This window comes from Alexandromys fortis, unplaced genomic scaffold, assembly GCF_014885135.2.
Source record: "Alexandromys fortis isolate MF-2015 unplaced genomic scaffold, M_Fortis_MF-2015_v1.1 scaffold_13, whole genome shotgun sequence".
Taxonomy (NCBI): domain Eukaryota; kingdom Metazoa; phylum Chordata; class Mammalia; order Rodentia; family Cricetidae; genus Alexandromys; species Alexandromys fortis.
This window is the reverse complement of record NW_026067908.1, coordinates 3,979,642-3,995,207: the sequence shown is the minus strand read 5'-3', so window position 1 is coordinate 3,995,207 and position 15,566 is coordinate 3,979,642. Positions and strand designations below refer to the sequence as shown.

The 15,566-nt window shown below is 42.3% G+C and overlaps 1 protein-coding gene across 4 annotated transcripts in view; it reads right to left on the bottom strand.

Annotated features, from left to right (window-relative positions):
- Window positions 1-15,566, bottom strand: part of Zfyve9 (zinc finger FYVE-type containing 9) — a 119,698-nt gene that overhangs the window by 16,032 nt on the left and 88,100 nt on the right. For all 4 annotated transcript variants that reach the window (XM_050136108.1, XM_050136106.1, XM_050136105.1 and 1 more), the window contains one exon: window positions 2,504-2,654. In XM_050136108.1, the coding sequence (XP_049992065.1) occupies window positions 2,504-2,654 (151 nt within the window). The remainder of the gene's footprint in view (window positions 1-2,503; window positions 2,655-15,566) is intronic.

Sequence of the window (15,566 nt, the reverse complement as noted above, 5' to 3'; positions counted from 1 at the left end):
CACCTCCAGAGTGCTGGGATTAAAGTCATTTGCCACCACCACCCAGCTATTTTCCTACATCTAAAACTGGGCTGGACTAATCCAATTTCTTACTGATTGTTCTTATAATACATCTAACAGGCAGCAATCCAGCCCTTGTCAGACACAAGGAGACACAAGGCAAGCATCCTATCTCTGAACAACTCTCAGAATTACAGAGCATGACTCAAATTGAGCCCTGTAACACTTGCCCACTGGAGCTGGCTCTGCACGTCATCATCACCACCCCCACCATCATGGCTTCCAAGACCCCATGTGTGTTAGAGAACCACTCTACCATTAAGTTTCCCTAGCTACCTTTTAACTTAATGGTTCCAGTTTGGTAGCTATTAGAGAATAAACTGAACCTTTATTTTCATATTTAAAAAAGGCAATTTTTACTCTTCTTCTAAAGTATGTTTCCAGGATAAGCATGCATATTTTATTGAAACGGTCTTCCTTTCACCTATGTCCTGACTCCTCAGAGGTCTCAGATTATCCTCTAGATGTCACCGCCTTTTACCAGAATTTTTCATCAATGATATCCAGAACATTTTCCAGTATTCTAGACATATCTAACTAATTAGATGTAACTGAATAATAGGGAACACTGTGGATTTACCACCCTGCTTAATGTTGGATTTTTTAAAATATTTACTTATTATGTATACTACATTCTGCCTCCATATATGCCTACAGGCCAGAAGAGGGCACCAGACCTCATTACAGATGGTTGTGAGCCACCTTGTGGTTGCTGGGAATTGAACTCAGGACCTCTGGAAGAGCAGTCAGTGCTCTTAACCACTGAGTCGACTCTCCAGCCCTATTTTGGATTTTGTATTTGAAAACACACATACTAAATATTTTTATGCTCCCACTAATCAATTGACTTTAATTATATATAAATTGAAGACAATGACCACCATTATTGCAGACTAGGGAATGCTTCACAAAACACACTAAAGGAACAGTTTCAGGAGGACCTGGAGGGAAATAAGGTTTGTGGTCGAATGGATTTGGGAAGAGCTACACATCACCCTTCTCCCCATCCACTGTCAAAAGCCGGAAGGTACCATGTTGGCTGGCTGGAACTTATTTAATACAACTTTCCCAGATTTAATACTTGAGTGAATATTTTATTTAATTATTTATTTTTGTTTGTTTTGTGTTTTTGAGACAGGGTCTCTCTAGACAGCACCAAGCCTGACTATGTGGATATTTCAAGCCACAGGACCTGAGGAACACTTTGGGCGCTGCCACCTGAACAAGTTTTCTTGAACTTGAACGTATTCTAGAACCACTTGGGCATCTTTAAGACCCACCTATGAGCAGTCTTCCTTTGCAAGTAGTGAGACCATACCCCAGGCTGCACTATACCAAAGGTCTTCCCTGAGCTGCAAATGCTACTGGCATACTCTCAGTACACAGCCTAGTCTCACCTTCAGATACCAATGTTGGCCTCTCAATATCTGAAGATAGTTCTTTCAAAAATATTTACTTTTATTATTTAAATTGTGTGTGTGTGTGTGTGTGTGTAATTGAGAGCATGCAGGTGCATATATATATAAGCTAGAGGCACCGGATTCTGGTGGAGCTGGAGTTATGGGTGGCTCAAACTTGCCCTGTCTGAGTACAGGGAACTGTACTAAGGTATTATGAAGCTCTAGGGAGCCAGGCATAGGTGGTACACACCTTTAATCCCAGAATGCAGGAGCAGGCAGATTTCTGAGTTTGAGGCCAGTCTGGTCTACAGAGTGAGTTCCAGAATAGTCAGAGCTACACAGAGAAACACATCTCAAAAAACAGAAAGAAGGGAGGGATGGAGGAAGGAAGGGAGGGAGGAAGAGAAGGAGGAGAGAGAAAAAGGGAAAGGGAAGGAAAAGAGCTGTATGGGTTCTTAACTGCTGAGCCATCTCTCCAGCCAACGACAGTTCTTTTAAAACAATTCCTGTTACTCGAGTAGGGAAAGCAATCCTGAAAATATACTTGAAAGGATTATGGTGTGGTCACGTATCTACTGGAAAGTAAGTGGCAGGAGCCTGAGATATCCAATCATTCAACAGAACAACCTTTCACTATAAAAAAAATTTCACTGTGCCAGGTGTGGTGGCCAGAGACTTAAATCCTGCACTCAGGAGGCAGAGACAGGAGGATCTCTTGAGTTCAAGGCCAGCCTGGTGTACAAGATGATTTCCAGGCCAGCTAGGAAGACGTGGTAAGACCCCATCTTAAACAATAGTAATTATATTAAAATAGGGGTGGGAGACATTACTCAATGGTTAAGAGCATTAGCTGCTCTTCCAAAGGTGGCTTGCTACTGACTGCAATTCTAGGCCCAGGACAGCCAATGCGGTTTTCTGGACTTTGCTAGAACCAGACATACATGTGAAGCGCAGACATACATGTAGGCAAAACATACATACCTGTATAAATAATAATATAAATAAATGAATAAAAGCAAACCCCTCCATGTGCAGCTGCTTACCTTTCCGGGGCTGATTGTGAATACTGATGGCCTGGGTCTGATAGTTTCCATCGTCATTCTGCACACACACGAGATGAGAATCTGCCTTTTCATTGAAGCAGGCCCCTCCCGCCAGGACATGCTCATTCGACTTGTTTATGGCTTTCATCATCTATAATCAAAGAACAGGGTTAGCCTTATTCTGTAAGAATGAGCAGTTTTTCTTTCTAACATGGTAGGACACCACCTTCTCAAAGACAAAAAGTCAAAGTTCCTGTGTGACTCCACTATATACCCTGTGCACATTTTGTACTCAGAGCTTTGTCTTTCCCTTTTTTTGTTGTTCTTTGAGACAGGGTCACACTACTTAGGCCTGAATTCCTATATAAACTAGGCTGAACTCGAACTCACAGAATCCTTTGCCTCCAGACTGCTGGGATTAAAGGTGTGCTCCACCACGCCCAACTTTTTGGTCTTTTCCTAGTTGCACTGAATTCAATTAATGCAAACTAGTTCAGTTAGATGTAGTAGTTTCTGCTCCTCCCTGCATTCTGAGGACATACTCTGAGATTCCAACTCTAAAAAATGACTGGCCAGCATGGCAGTGTGGCATTCACCCTTAAACCCCAGCACTTGGGAGGCAGAGGCATGCCACACAAGTCTCTACCACTGAGCTTCACCTCCTAGCCCTTTGTTTAAAAAAATCTGGGGGTGGAGAGGGGGAATATCTATTTGGGAGTAGAACTCAAAGTTATATGGTAATTCTGTTTAATGTTTTGGAAACACACTCTACTGGAGCTTGTTTTCTTCTTGGCAAAAATGGCCTTTGGGCAAAGAACCGCCCGTGCCTCGACCACTGACAAAATGCATGGTGTCTGGACTGGACAAGCAGGACACAAGGAATAAAAGAAACTGTCAAACCTTGCCAAGAAAGGATAAGATGGTTTTGAAAATTTTTCTGCCTCTGAAAATGGTCCGTCAGTTACTCTAGGCCTTAGCCAAAGTTAATTGCTCCAACATTGCAAATGAGACTTTGGGGGACTGCCCAGGTAGCCTCTGTCATCTACTGCACATTTTGGAAGCTGCTTGATTTCACTTCCTGCCTACTCAAGTAATATTATGTTCCTTCTCAGGTTTTCAACAGGGTTACTTTCCTCTTTCAACTTAGCCAAGCCATTTCTAATACAAGACTTAGACTCTTTAGGATAGAATAATTATTGAAACATTTAGCATATGTTTCTTGCTTAATATTGTTTATGCTGGTTGTAATTCTAATTTTTTTATACTTGATATCTGTTCTTAGTGTATATAGTTTTATATCAGGTTTGGAACTCTCTTATTTAGACAAAAGGGGGAGGTGATGGGGAACCTCCTTCAGCCAATGGCCTTTGAGAGGCTGGATCAGGTTGGGCTTGGCCTAGGGTACCAAAGAGTTGTGCGCTCATGTGCCCATGCTTTCTCTCTCCTCTCGCCTGGATGCTGAATTCGGTTCCTATTTCCCATTTGTGCAGAGGACTATGATCTGTGAGTCCCCCTTAAATAAAGAACCCCTTATTATACTTAATTCTGAATTAGTGTGGGATTAATTTATTCGTGTTCTCCTAAATTCGTGTTCTGCCAAATTTTTTCCTGGTGGATGAACTATTCTACTTCTGTGTTCATGTGTGAATGTGAGTATACGTCTGTGTATGTGTCTGTGTGTATGTGTTTTTCCTTCCCTATCATTAGATATTACCTGTAGGCGGAGACTGTTTGTTCATTTCCTGGCTGCCCAGACCCGAAACAATTACACAGAAACTGTATTAATTAAGACACTGCTTGGCCTATTAGCTCATGCATATTTCTAGCTAGCTCTTATATCTTAAATTAACCCATCTCTATTAATCTGTGTATCACCATGAGGATGTGGCCCACTGGCAAGATTCCAGTAAGCTTTGGCAGGCATGGGCTTCAGCGGGCATCTTTCTCCTTTGACAGCTACATGGCTTCTCCCTGATTCTGCCACCTCTCTTGCTATATCTCTTCCAGCCTGACTATATTCTGCCCTTCTATAGGCTGAAGTAGATTCTTTTACTAACCAATGGTTGCAAAACATATTCACAGCATACAGAGGGGAATCCCACATCAATTACTTATACAGTCTGTGGTGTTTGAATAAGAATGGTCCCTATAGCCTTTAATCCCAGCACTCGGGAGGCAGAGACAGGCGGATCTCTGTGAGTTCGAGACCAGCCTGGTCTACAGAGCTAGTTCCAGGACAGGCTCCAAAGCCACAGAGAAACCCTGTCTCGAAAAGAAAAAAAAACAAAAACAAAAACAAAGAATGGTCCCTATAGGCTCATATACTTAAATGCTTAGTCACCAGGGAGTGGAACTGTTTGAAAGGATTAGGAGTATTAGAAGGTGTGGCTTTTTTGGAGGAAGTATGTTCTGGGGCTTTAAGATTTCAAAAGCCCCCCCCAACCCCCGCCCCCCCCCCAAGCCTGCACATTTTTTCTCAAAATGTGCCCTGCTTGTCTAATGTTACCACCAGTTGTAAGTGAGCAAATGCTCAGTGGTAGCTTGAAGTCTCAGGAAACTGGCCCACTTTGAGATAGATGATCAATGAGGAAGGTATGCATAAGAAGCCATGGAGGCTGGGAAATGGCTCATTGTGTAAGATCAAGCCTGCAGATAAAGATGAAGCTCTCAGTTCCAGTGTCTGCCTGCATGCCATCAAACTCCCCACCATTCTCAACTACTGCCTTTGATTGCCAGTCTTGTGTGTATGTGTGTGTTTTGTTTTATTTTTAGAGGTGGGATTTCTCTGTGTTGTCCTGGCTGTCCTAGAGCTCACTCTGTAGACCAGGCTGGCTTTGAACTCAGAGATCCTCCTGATTCTATCTCCTGAGTTCTGGGATTAATGGTGTATGCCACCGCTACCCAGCTAGATTGTCATTCTCAGTCTCCATCAAGATCTTTCAGGGCTTCTAAGACCAGGATTCCAGTTCTGGTTATAAAATTTGATTCTATGTTTAGGCTTTCATCGTCTTGTTTACTTTCAGCATATCTGAAAAGCAATGACTGCAAAATCATCGCTACAGGAAAAGTCAGGCTAAGCTTTGTGTGACCGTTGGTTGCCAGAGCCTTTGTAAATGTCTTCAGGGTCCTAGTTGGAATGTTCTGGATGTCGAGGTTGACGTCTTGCAGACCAGAGCCACTGGCTTTCATTTCCTGTAGACTCCTCTTCCACATCTATGGGGGACAAGAAGTTTCCTCAAACACCGGCTTCGCATTTTCACCTTTGACCACATTCTGCACAGGCCTTCTGCCATCTTTGCTCTTGGCTGTTTACTCATCAATCGCTGATCCTTGAGCAAAAGGGCAGTTGCAGGATTTCAGAGTTCAGTGTCAGAGGTGATGGTCAAAATTTTTTCTAGATTTTGGACCCAGAATCGCCTTTCCTTCTCCCCCCACTCCTTTTTTTGAGACAGAGTTTCTCTGTTTAGCTCTGGGTATCCTGGAACTCTCTGTCTCTCTGTAGACCAGGCTGGCCTTGAATGCCAGGCTGGCCTTGAATGCAGAGATCCACCTGCCTCTGTCTCCCAGTGACGGGATTAAAGGCATGCGCCACCACCGCCAGGTGGACCACTTCTTCTTTTTCATGAGTTTCTATATAGCCTTTTCTTTGAGGCTAAAAATTCTCCCCTTTGTGTTCTTGGTGAAGGGCACAAGTTCCTCCAAAGTATTTCTGTTCAAAGATCTCCTTGTCCAAGAACATAAGGAGATCTTATACGAGTTGGTGGCTGCTTCCTGGTCTGGTCTTTCTACTGGGGTCCAGCTGGTAGTACTGCTCATCTAGAACACTGGCAAATGCCAAGAAGTTCATCTTCATCAATATTCTTGTATTTCTCCAGCTTTTATATTTTTAAGATTTACAAGCTTTTGTTGTTGTTGTTTTTTAATGTATAAAGAGCTAACATGATCTCTTTCATTGGCTAGATGGGTCTTAAAAAACCCATTCAAGGAAGATCCCTCAATACAACCTAATGGAGCCTTTGTCCTTCATGATGGAGATCCTGGTGGTACATGTTCAGCCACATTTCCAGGTAGAATGAGCAAACATGGCAAGAGCAAGAACCCTGGCTGAATTTTCCTGGTGGTTCCAGTAGAGCTACTACTTGCCTTCACGAGGGCTCTCTCCAGGTCCTTCTGGCAGTGGGACACTAATGCTGTCATGTGTGTGGTGCATGCACACATGGTTGTGAGTGCGGAGGCCGAGGGAGCACAGTGGGTCTCTGCTCCATCACTCCCATCATCTTATTCCCTAGAGGTAGTTCTCTTATGGAACCTGGAACCAGACTGGTGGTCAGCAAGTCCCAGGGACGCTGTCTCAATCCCCTCACAGCACTGGTGTTGCGGGTGTGTGTATGACCGCACCTGTCTTTTTACATGGGCTTGGGGGATTTGAACTCAGATCTCCATTAGTGTGCAGTACATGATCTTACACAATGAGCCATTTCCCAGCCTCCATGGCTTCTTATGCATACCTTCCTCATAGATCATATATCTCAAAGTGGGCCAGTTTCCTGAGACTTCAAGCTACCACTGAGCATTTGCTCACTTACAACTGGTGGTAACGTTAGACAAGCAGGGGCAGCCTCACGACTACCTGATATACTATAATTTCACATTTAATTCTTTACAGATGCTATTATTTTGCTTCTCTTATTCTGCCAAAATGAAGCACCTTGAAAATCGAACCCCAAATCATGGCTTAGTAAACATTCCAATTCTTGCAAAAAGTCTTTGACTCCCGATAAGATACTAACATGAGCATCTCCTCCTTTGAAATGACACAGCACACACTTCCTCTTTGTATTTATTTATATATGCCGTCATCCTCATTCAGCCTTGAATAATGATTAACGAAGAAGGATTAAGTCAGACTTATTATATTTGAATCTTGGCTTTGCTGACCTCTATGCCCCATTTCCTCCTCTGTAAAATGAGATTTTAAAAAAGGTATCTATATAAGCCACCTAGCATAGTCTTCAGCAGAAGCCCGAAGATTTCTTACTCCATATGGTGTTGCCTCAGCCATGCTCACTGCCACTCTGTTCACAGAGGCTACAAAACAGAAACAATCTCGATGTTCCTCAAGTGATGCATGGATGGTGCAAATGTGGTACACACACCACACACAAGAGAATACTATTTATGGTAAAGAAAAATGAAATCATGAAATTCACAGGAAAACAGAACTATAAAATATTACACTGAGTGAGGTAACCCAGACCTAGAAAGACAAACACCACATGTTCTCTCTTACTTGTTGAGCTTAGCTCCAGACCTTTAGATGTTAAGCACATAACCTGGAATATCAGATACCAGGGACAGGGTTTTAAATGAGAAGTCCCCATATTCTTGGACATTTGAATATTTGGTCTCCAGTTTACTGTGTGGGTAGGATTAGGAGGTATGGCCTTGATGGAAGAGGTGTGTCCCTAGGCAGGGAGACAGGCTTTGTCATTCTGTTTGCTCTGTTCCCTGATTGCTGTCTGAGGTGTAAACTCTCAGCTTTGTTCATGCCAACTGCCATGATGGTGGTGGGACTCTTATCCTAGATATAAGCTCAGAACAAGCCTTCCTTCTATAGTTGCCTGGGTCATGGAGTTTTATCACAGCAACAGAAAGTGACTAAGACACCAGGATAGTAAAAATAGACCATGGAGCAGCAGGAGCTCTACAGGCTTTATAAAGGGAAAAACAGGACTGTGAGGGGATTTGCCCAGAGAGAGGGGAGGAAGGGAACACACAGGAAAATGGAGGCAGGCAGGATAAATAGTTCTGAGGATGTTTGAAAAGGCCAAAGGGAATCCTATTATTTTATGTTTACTTACAATTACATATATATAAGAACACACACACTAATCAAACCATCATATAACATCTATGAACCATAAAAATGACTAGAATGCACTGCAAGGCATTCTGAAAGATGCAGTGGTGGTACTCATACCCTGAGGGCAGTCAACAGATGCCTAATTTGGCTGTTTTACTTTTCTGATCACCAGACAAGTTTTATCTACTAAAATACAAATGAAATGCCACTATGAGAAGGCCAGCGCCTCCCACAGCTGCAGCTGTGGTTAGCTACAAAGTAGCTGATAAGTTTCCCTAGGTATCTTCAAAGAATGCCTGTGTCCCCAAGAAAATGAATGAGGATATGTGTGTGTGTATACATATATACATACATATATATATACATATATGTATATATATGTGAGCTTGAGAATTTATAATGGCAGAGAAAAAAATAAAGAGCACTGACAAAGAAGCAAAAAATATCAAAAGCATATTTAACAAGTGGTGCTGGCATAACTGGATATCAACATGTAGAAGAATGAAAATAGATCCATATCTATCACCATGCACAAAACTCAAGTCCAAATGGATCAAAGACTTCAACATAAAGTCAGCCACAATGAACCTTATAGAAGAGAAAGTAGAAAGTACAATTGAACACATTGGCACAGGGAACCACTTCCTAAATAGAACCCCAGCAGCACAGATACTGAGAGAAACAATTAATAAATGGGACCTCCTGAAACTGAAAAGCTTCTGTAAAGCAAATGACACGGTCAACAAGACAAAACTACAGCCTACAGAATGGGAAAAGATCTTGACTAACCCTACATCAGACAGAGGTCTGATCTCCAAAATATACAAAGAACTCAAGAAAGTGGACACCAAAAGATATCACATAATACAAAAAAAAAAAGGAAAGGAAAGAAAAGAAAATGGAGTACAGACCTACACAGAGAACTCTCAACGGAAGAATCTAAAATGGCTGAAAGACACTTAAGGAAATGTTCAACATCCTTAGTCATCTGAGAAATGCAAATCAAAACAACCCTGGGATTCCATCTTACAATTGAAAGAATGGCCAAGATCAAAAACACTGATAACAACTTATGCTGGAGAGGTTGTGGGGAAAAGGGAACACTTCTGCATTGCTGGTGGGAATACAAACTGGTACAATCCCTTTGGATGTCAGTGTGGCGATATCTCAGAAATTAGGAAACAACCTTCCTCAAGACCCAGCAATAGCACTTGTGGGTATATACCCAAAGGATATTCAATCATGCCATAAGGACATGTGTCAACTATGTTCATAGCAGCATTGTTTGTCATAGCCAGAACCTGGAAACAACCTAAATGCCCTTCGACCGAAGAATGGATAAGGGAAATGTGGTACATTTACATAATGGAGTACTACACAGCAGAAAAAAATAACAATAGCTTGAATTTTGCAGGAAAATGGATGGAGCTAGAAAATATTATTCTTTACTATCATTCTTTAGCTCAGGTTGGCCTGAACCTTTATATGTAGCTCAGAGTGACCTCAAACTCCTCCTGCCTCAGACTCCCACGTGCTGGATTACAGTCATGAGCCACCACAACCAGCCTGTCAGTCTCCTGTTCTTGAATACTCCTTACAAAGATTTTTAATTTAACCTTTAAAGTCTATGGACCATTTTAAGTTCATTTTTGTACACTGTACTGAGGTAAAAGGTTGTAGCCAGTTTTTTCAAAATTGAATGCACAACTATAAAATTACCGGTTTTGTTCCAAAGATTATTCTGTCCTAACAAACTGTCTTGCACCTTTATGGAATATCAGCTGACTATATGTGAGGATCTATTTTTAGTCTCTATTTTGTCTCGGCAGTCTCTGTGTATATTTGCTTAAGGCAATGATGGCAGCTGAGTATGTAGTATACCCCTGTTTTGATTTTTAAGACAGGATTTCTCTGTGTAGCCTAGGCTGGTCTCAAACTCACTGAGATCCGCCTGCCTCTGTCTCTCGAGGGCTGGGATTAAAGGCGTGTACCACTATCACCTGGCTTGTCTTGAACTTCTGACCCTCCTGACCACCCCTCCTAAAGGCTGGGGTTATAGGTATGTATCACCACTCACTACAGTGATAGACAAACCCAGGGCCGCTCTCTCTGCTTCCTGTCTCCAAAGATGTGAACAAGCTCCTTTAGAGCTGCTGCACTGGATCCCATCTCCATGGGCCACATCACTTCAGTCATCTTGCTATCATAAACTGAATTCTCTGAATCTGTGATCCAAAACAAAACTTCCCTTCCTTAAGTTTCTTCTTCAGTGTTGGTCATAGTGATGAGAAGAGCTAACTACCATGGCTATTCTTTTCAGGGCTGAAGTGGTGGCCATGAACAGTTTCTGTTTGTGCTTGTCTTGAAATGTCTTTCCCTGTAGACTTTAAAAGATAACTTTGACCTGGTCTGATGTGGGATGCCCTTCTGTACACTGTGAATATGGTTTATAAATAAGCTGCTGTAGCTAGGTGGGAAAGCCAAACTAAATACAGGGAGAAAGAAGGCGGAGTCGAGGGAGACGCCAGCAGCTACTGGAGGAGTAAGATGTCAGAGCATGACCTATAAGCCATGGGAAATATAGTCATATACAGACTATTAGAAATGGGTTAATTTATATGTAAAAGCTATCCAGTAAGAAGCCTGAGCCATCAGTCAAGCAATTACAATCAATATTAAGCCCCAGAGTGGTTACTCAGGAACTGGTAGGCAGGAGAGAAACTTTCAGTTACACTGGTCAAGTGATTCATACCTGCAATCCTGTACTCATGAGGCTAATACAGGGTTGCTGTGTACGTTTGAGGCCAGCCTGGGTTATTTATATCTGTTTTCAAGAAAACAAACAAAACAACCTCCCCACATAGGTCTGTTGAATGCAGCAATCTTGGTATATAATTATATCCTTTCAAAGACAATATATTATTCTATTTTTTTTCTGGCTTTTAGGGTTTCTGCCAGAGGTCTGATGTTATTCTGATGTGTCTGTCATTGTGACCGGCATTTTTCTCTTGCAGTTTTTACTATTGTTTCTTTGTTTTGACATCTTGACTGTGTTAGGGAGAAGTTCTTTGGTTATGTTTGTTTGGGGTTCTCAATGCTTCTTGTGTTTGGATATCCATTTCTTTCCCTAGATCCAGGAATTTTTTTGCTCTAATTTCATTGAACAGATCTTCTTTGCCTTTAGTTGTGTTTTTTTTTTTTTTTTTAAAAATCTTAGCTTGGTCTTCTTCCACCCCAATTGCACTGGTGCTGACCCTGAACAGGTCAAGGGTCAGATATTAGACAGAGCTGTCTTTACTTCAGCAGCTTCCTTTCTATGTGTACTAGAAGCTCCTGCTGGTCACACACAGTCTATGAGGCTGTGCCATGCTCCAGGACTCCCCAGTTTGTACAGCATGCAGTACATGAGTGCATTGGCAGCAGAAACAGTAAACATAGCACTGAAATCTATATAGGCAGATCAATCTCTAGACTTGAAAATGTGCTTGAGTTAAACACCCTGTTGGTGGTGATGCAGATATAAATGTCAAATATCCACTGCCTTCAAAATTCTCCCCATGGCGGTGAGCCTCTTGGCAGAAAGGTTAATTGACCTAAAGCTTGGCATTAGCAGACACTGCAGTTATCTTCAGGCAAAGAACCTAGCTACTAGGCACCACATACGTGGCCACAACCCATGGTACCCTTCATTGCTTGAGCCAAGTCTCCTTAACCTTTGGGTGTGCTGGCCTCTGGTCTCCATAACTGCCTCCTGCAGCAGTCTCCACCTTGGGACCGGGGGAGGTTGAGCCCTGGCTCTCTGACTTGTGACTTTTCCTTGCTATTGCTCCCAGTTTTTAATAATAATGTTCTTTTAATATAGTCTCTGGCTACAGCCACTTGAAACATGTTCTTTTAATATAGTCTCTGGCTACAGCCACTTGAAACATGTTCTTTTAATATAGTCTCTGGCTACAGCCACTTGAAACATGGGGAGTAACAAAATGGAACCCCTCTCTATTGCTGATTAGTCCACTGGAGAAGTTACTATCTCATGAGCACATCCAACTACAGTCAAGGCTTACAAGAACTATGGGCTGACACTCTTTCATCTCTTGACATTCTCTTTATCTTGTTCAGATAGCTTAGCAACATTATTGTATGTGTAACACAGTTGGTAAGAAAAGTATTCCTGGACCCATGAAAATTGCTCTGCCTGTTCCTTTCCAGTGTTTTCTTCATGAACACACATTCAACACAAACTCCTTGAAGATCTCCTGGGCTCTTTCATTTCTGGTAACCTTGCCTGAAAATTCTAGCAGTCATGGTCTTCCTGGATTCTCGACTCTATCTCCTCAACTTGGGGAAATGTCAAGTCTGCTTAGGTTCTGCCTATGTGTCTTACGGCCTGAAAAACAGACAGTAAGTGAGGGTAATTACAAGCTTCCCTTAATGTTCCACTGTCTGCCACCACAGAAGTGGACTATCTCACAGTCCTGGAAGGTAGAGGTCCAGTATTAAGGTTAAATTAATATAAGAGTTAGCCAATAAGAAGTTAGAGATTAATGGGCCAAGCAGTGTTTTAATTAATACAATTTCTGTGTGATTATTTTGGTTCTGGGCAGCCGGGACGAACAAGCGGGCTTTCTTCCTACAGAAATGGCTCAGGGATTAAGAGCACTGGCTGATCTTTTAGAAGTCCTGAGTTCAATTCTTAGCAACTATATGGTGGCTCACAATCATCTATAATGAGATCTGGTGCCCTCTTCTGGCCTGTAAGCATACATGCAGGAAGAACATTGTATATATAATAAATAAATCTTAATAAAAATATGCTTACCATAAACTGCTCAGGGTCAGACTCTAGAGGTTTGAACCAGTATCACTAAATTGTGCTGACCTGCATTTCCTTCATGACTCTTGTGGATCATTCCTCTGCTGGCTGCAGTGTTTGCAGGGACACGACCCCTCTCCATAGGAATTATAATCAATTAGAGAAAACAACCTATCCTTAAACTGACACTTGAAGAGTAAGTAGGGTTAGGAAAGTGAAGAGTAAGGTCAGTGTATGTCAATAGGAAGTAGTTTATGAAAAGCTTTAAGCAAAAGCAGATCAAGGACATACAGGTGATGGATAAGAAAGGCTATGTACAGGGCAAGAGAGATGGCTCAGTGAGAAAGAAACAGCTTGATGTGCAAGCATGGGGACCTGAATCTGGATGGATTTCCTAACACCCAATAAAAAAGGTGGGCTTGGCAGTATATGCCTAACTAGACATCTCTCATCACCAAATGAAACCTCCAGTTCCAGGAATGGTTTACAGATAATCAAGTTGTTGGCCAAAGGGGACCCAGAGACACTCCCAAACAATTCATGCTATTGCCAAGGCTTTTGGTTGCTCACTACAAACTGATGGTAAAACCATACCGCTGAAGACAATGCCCAAACAACTTGATGAACATGGAGAAGTTGAGCTGGTGCCTTCCTAGTGCTTTCACCCCTAAAGACTAGTGTTCATGGTACTAAGATAAGAAGGGACTCTGCTGATACCAAAGGAGAAAGGTAAACATCAACCTAGCTATAAACCCTGTGATCTACAACGGTGACTGTAGGACTCAGTTGTGACAAGCTCAATAGAGACCTGAGTTTCAGATTACCTTAAGGCAATACCTGGTTCCAGGAAAGACTAAACTGAGACCACCCAAGCACCACCCAAGAACAGACCATACAAGAGGAAAGAAAGTCCTAACGTTCCAACCATTGTAGACAGGATCAACTGATGTCCCTTAGTCCAGCACACACCCATCCCCTTTCACCAAGACACCCTTAGACAAATGTCAGCCAATCAGGGGTCCTGAACCTTAGAAATCCCTCACTCCAACTTCTGCTATAATAAAATCCCCACCCCAACTGAGCTTGAGGCTCTCTGATGGTACCAATGTGTTGGACACATGGAGAGTCCAATTTCGAACTTGAATAAAGGATCTTTGCTTTTACACACAGGATTTGGTCTCCATGGTGGTCTTTTGGGGGTCCCCGCCATCTGGGCATAACAGTGACTTGCCTGAAAGATATACTGGTGCAAAATTGTCACAGTGTTTATGGAAGTTATCTGATTGGATTTAAGTCTCACTCCATGAGATGGAACCCATACTCAACACTGCTCCGAGAGTTAAGAACCTGAGGTTAGATAGGCCAGGGACTTAGGGGAAATCCAAGCACTACTGTTTTGCTAAAAGAGTTTAGCAATAAAATGACTCCTAATGATGTTTTGCAATACTCATAGATCACTACACTGCCCAGCCATCATCAGAGAAGTTTCCTTCTGCAGTAGATGGGAACAAAAACAGAGACCCACAACGAAACAAAGTGCAGAGAGAGAGAACCTAGAACACTCAGTCCTAAATGGGATATTGCCATCAAATCCCTCCCCTATGGGAGAGAAAATGAAACTGTTTTAAGAGCCTGTGGTGGAGTGGGAGCCCTTCTGTATATGTGTTGCTTTTACTGACTAATGAATAAAGAAGCTGCATGGGCCTACAGCAGAGCAGAACAGAGCTAGGCAGGGAAAACTAAACTGAATGCTGGGAGAAAGAAGTTGGAGTCAGTCTGAGAGATGCCTCATAGCTGTTGCAGGAGAGAGATGCTGGACGGAACCTTACCGGTAGGCCACAACCATATGGTGATACACAGATTAATAGAAATGGGTTAATTTAAGACATACCATGTGGTGATACACAGATTAATAGAAATGGGTTAATTTAAGACATAAGAGCTAGCTAGAAATACACTTAAACCATTGGCCAAATAGTACTGCAATTAATACAGTTTCTGTGTGTTTATTTTGGGTCTGGGCAGCCGGGAAATGAACAAGCGGCCTCCGACTACATAGTGGGGATGGAGAACACCAGGGAAACGAGACAGCAGGATGGATACATAAGAACCCAGAGGCTGTGGCAGCATGTACAGGTCCTAGCCCTGAGAGGGGAGGTGGACACACCATCCTTAGTCCAGAAGCTACTGCTAGTAAAGGAACTGCTTTCTTCCAGTGAAGTCTCACTGGGAAAATAAACCACGCTTAAGGACAGACCTCCATGATCAGCAGCAGACAACCAGCAAAAAACAAACTCAATGGCATTTTAGGACATTCCTTGTTTCATAATGCTTTATTTGGCATTATTTTTATTCTTTTTTCTTATGGGTCTTTTGTATATATATAA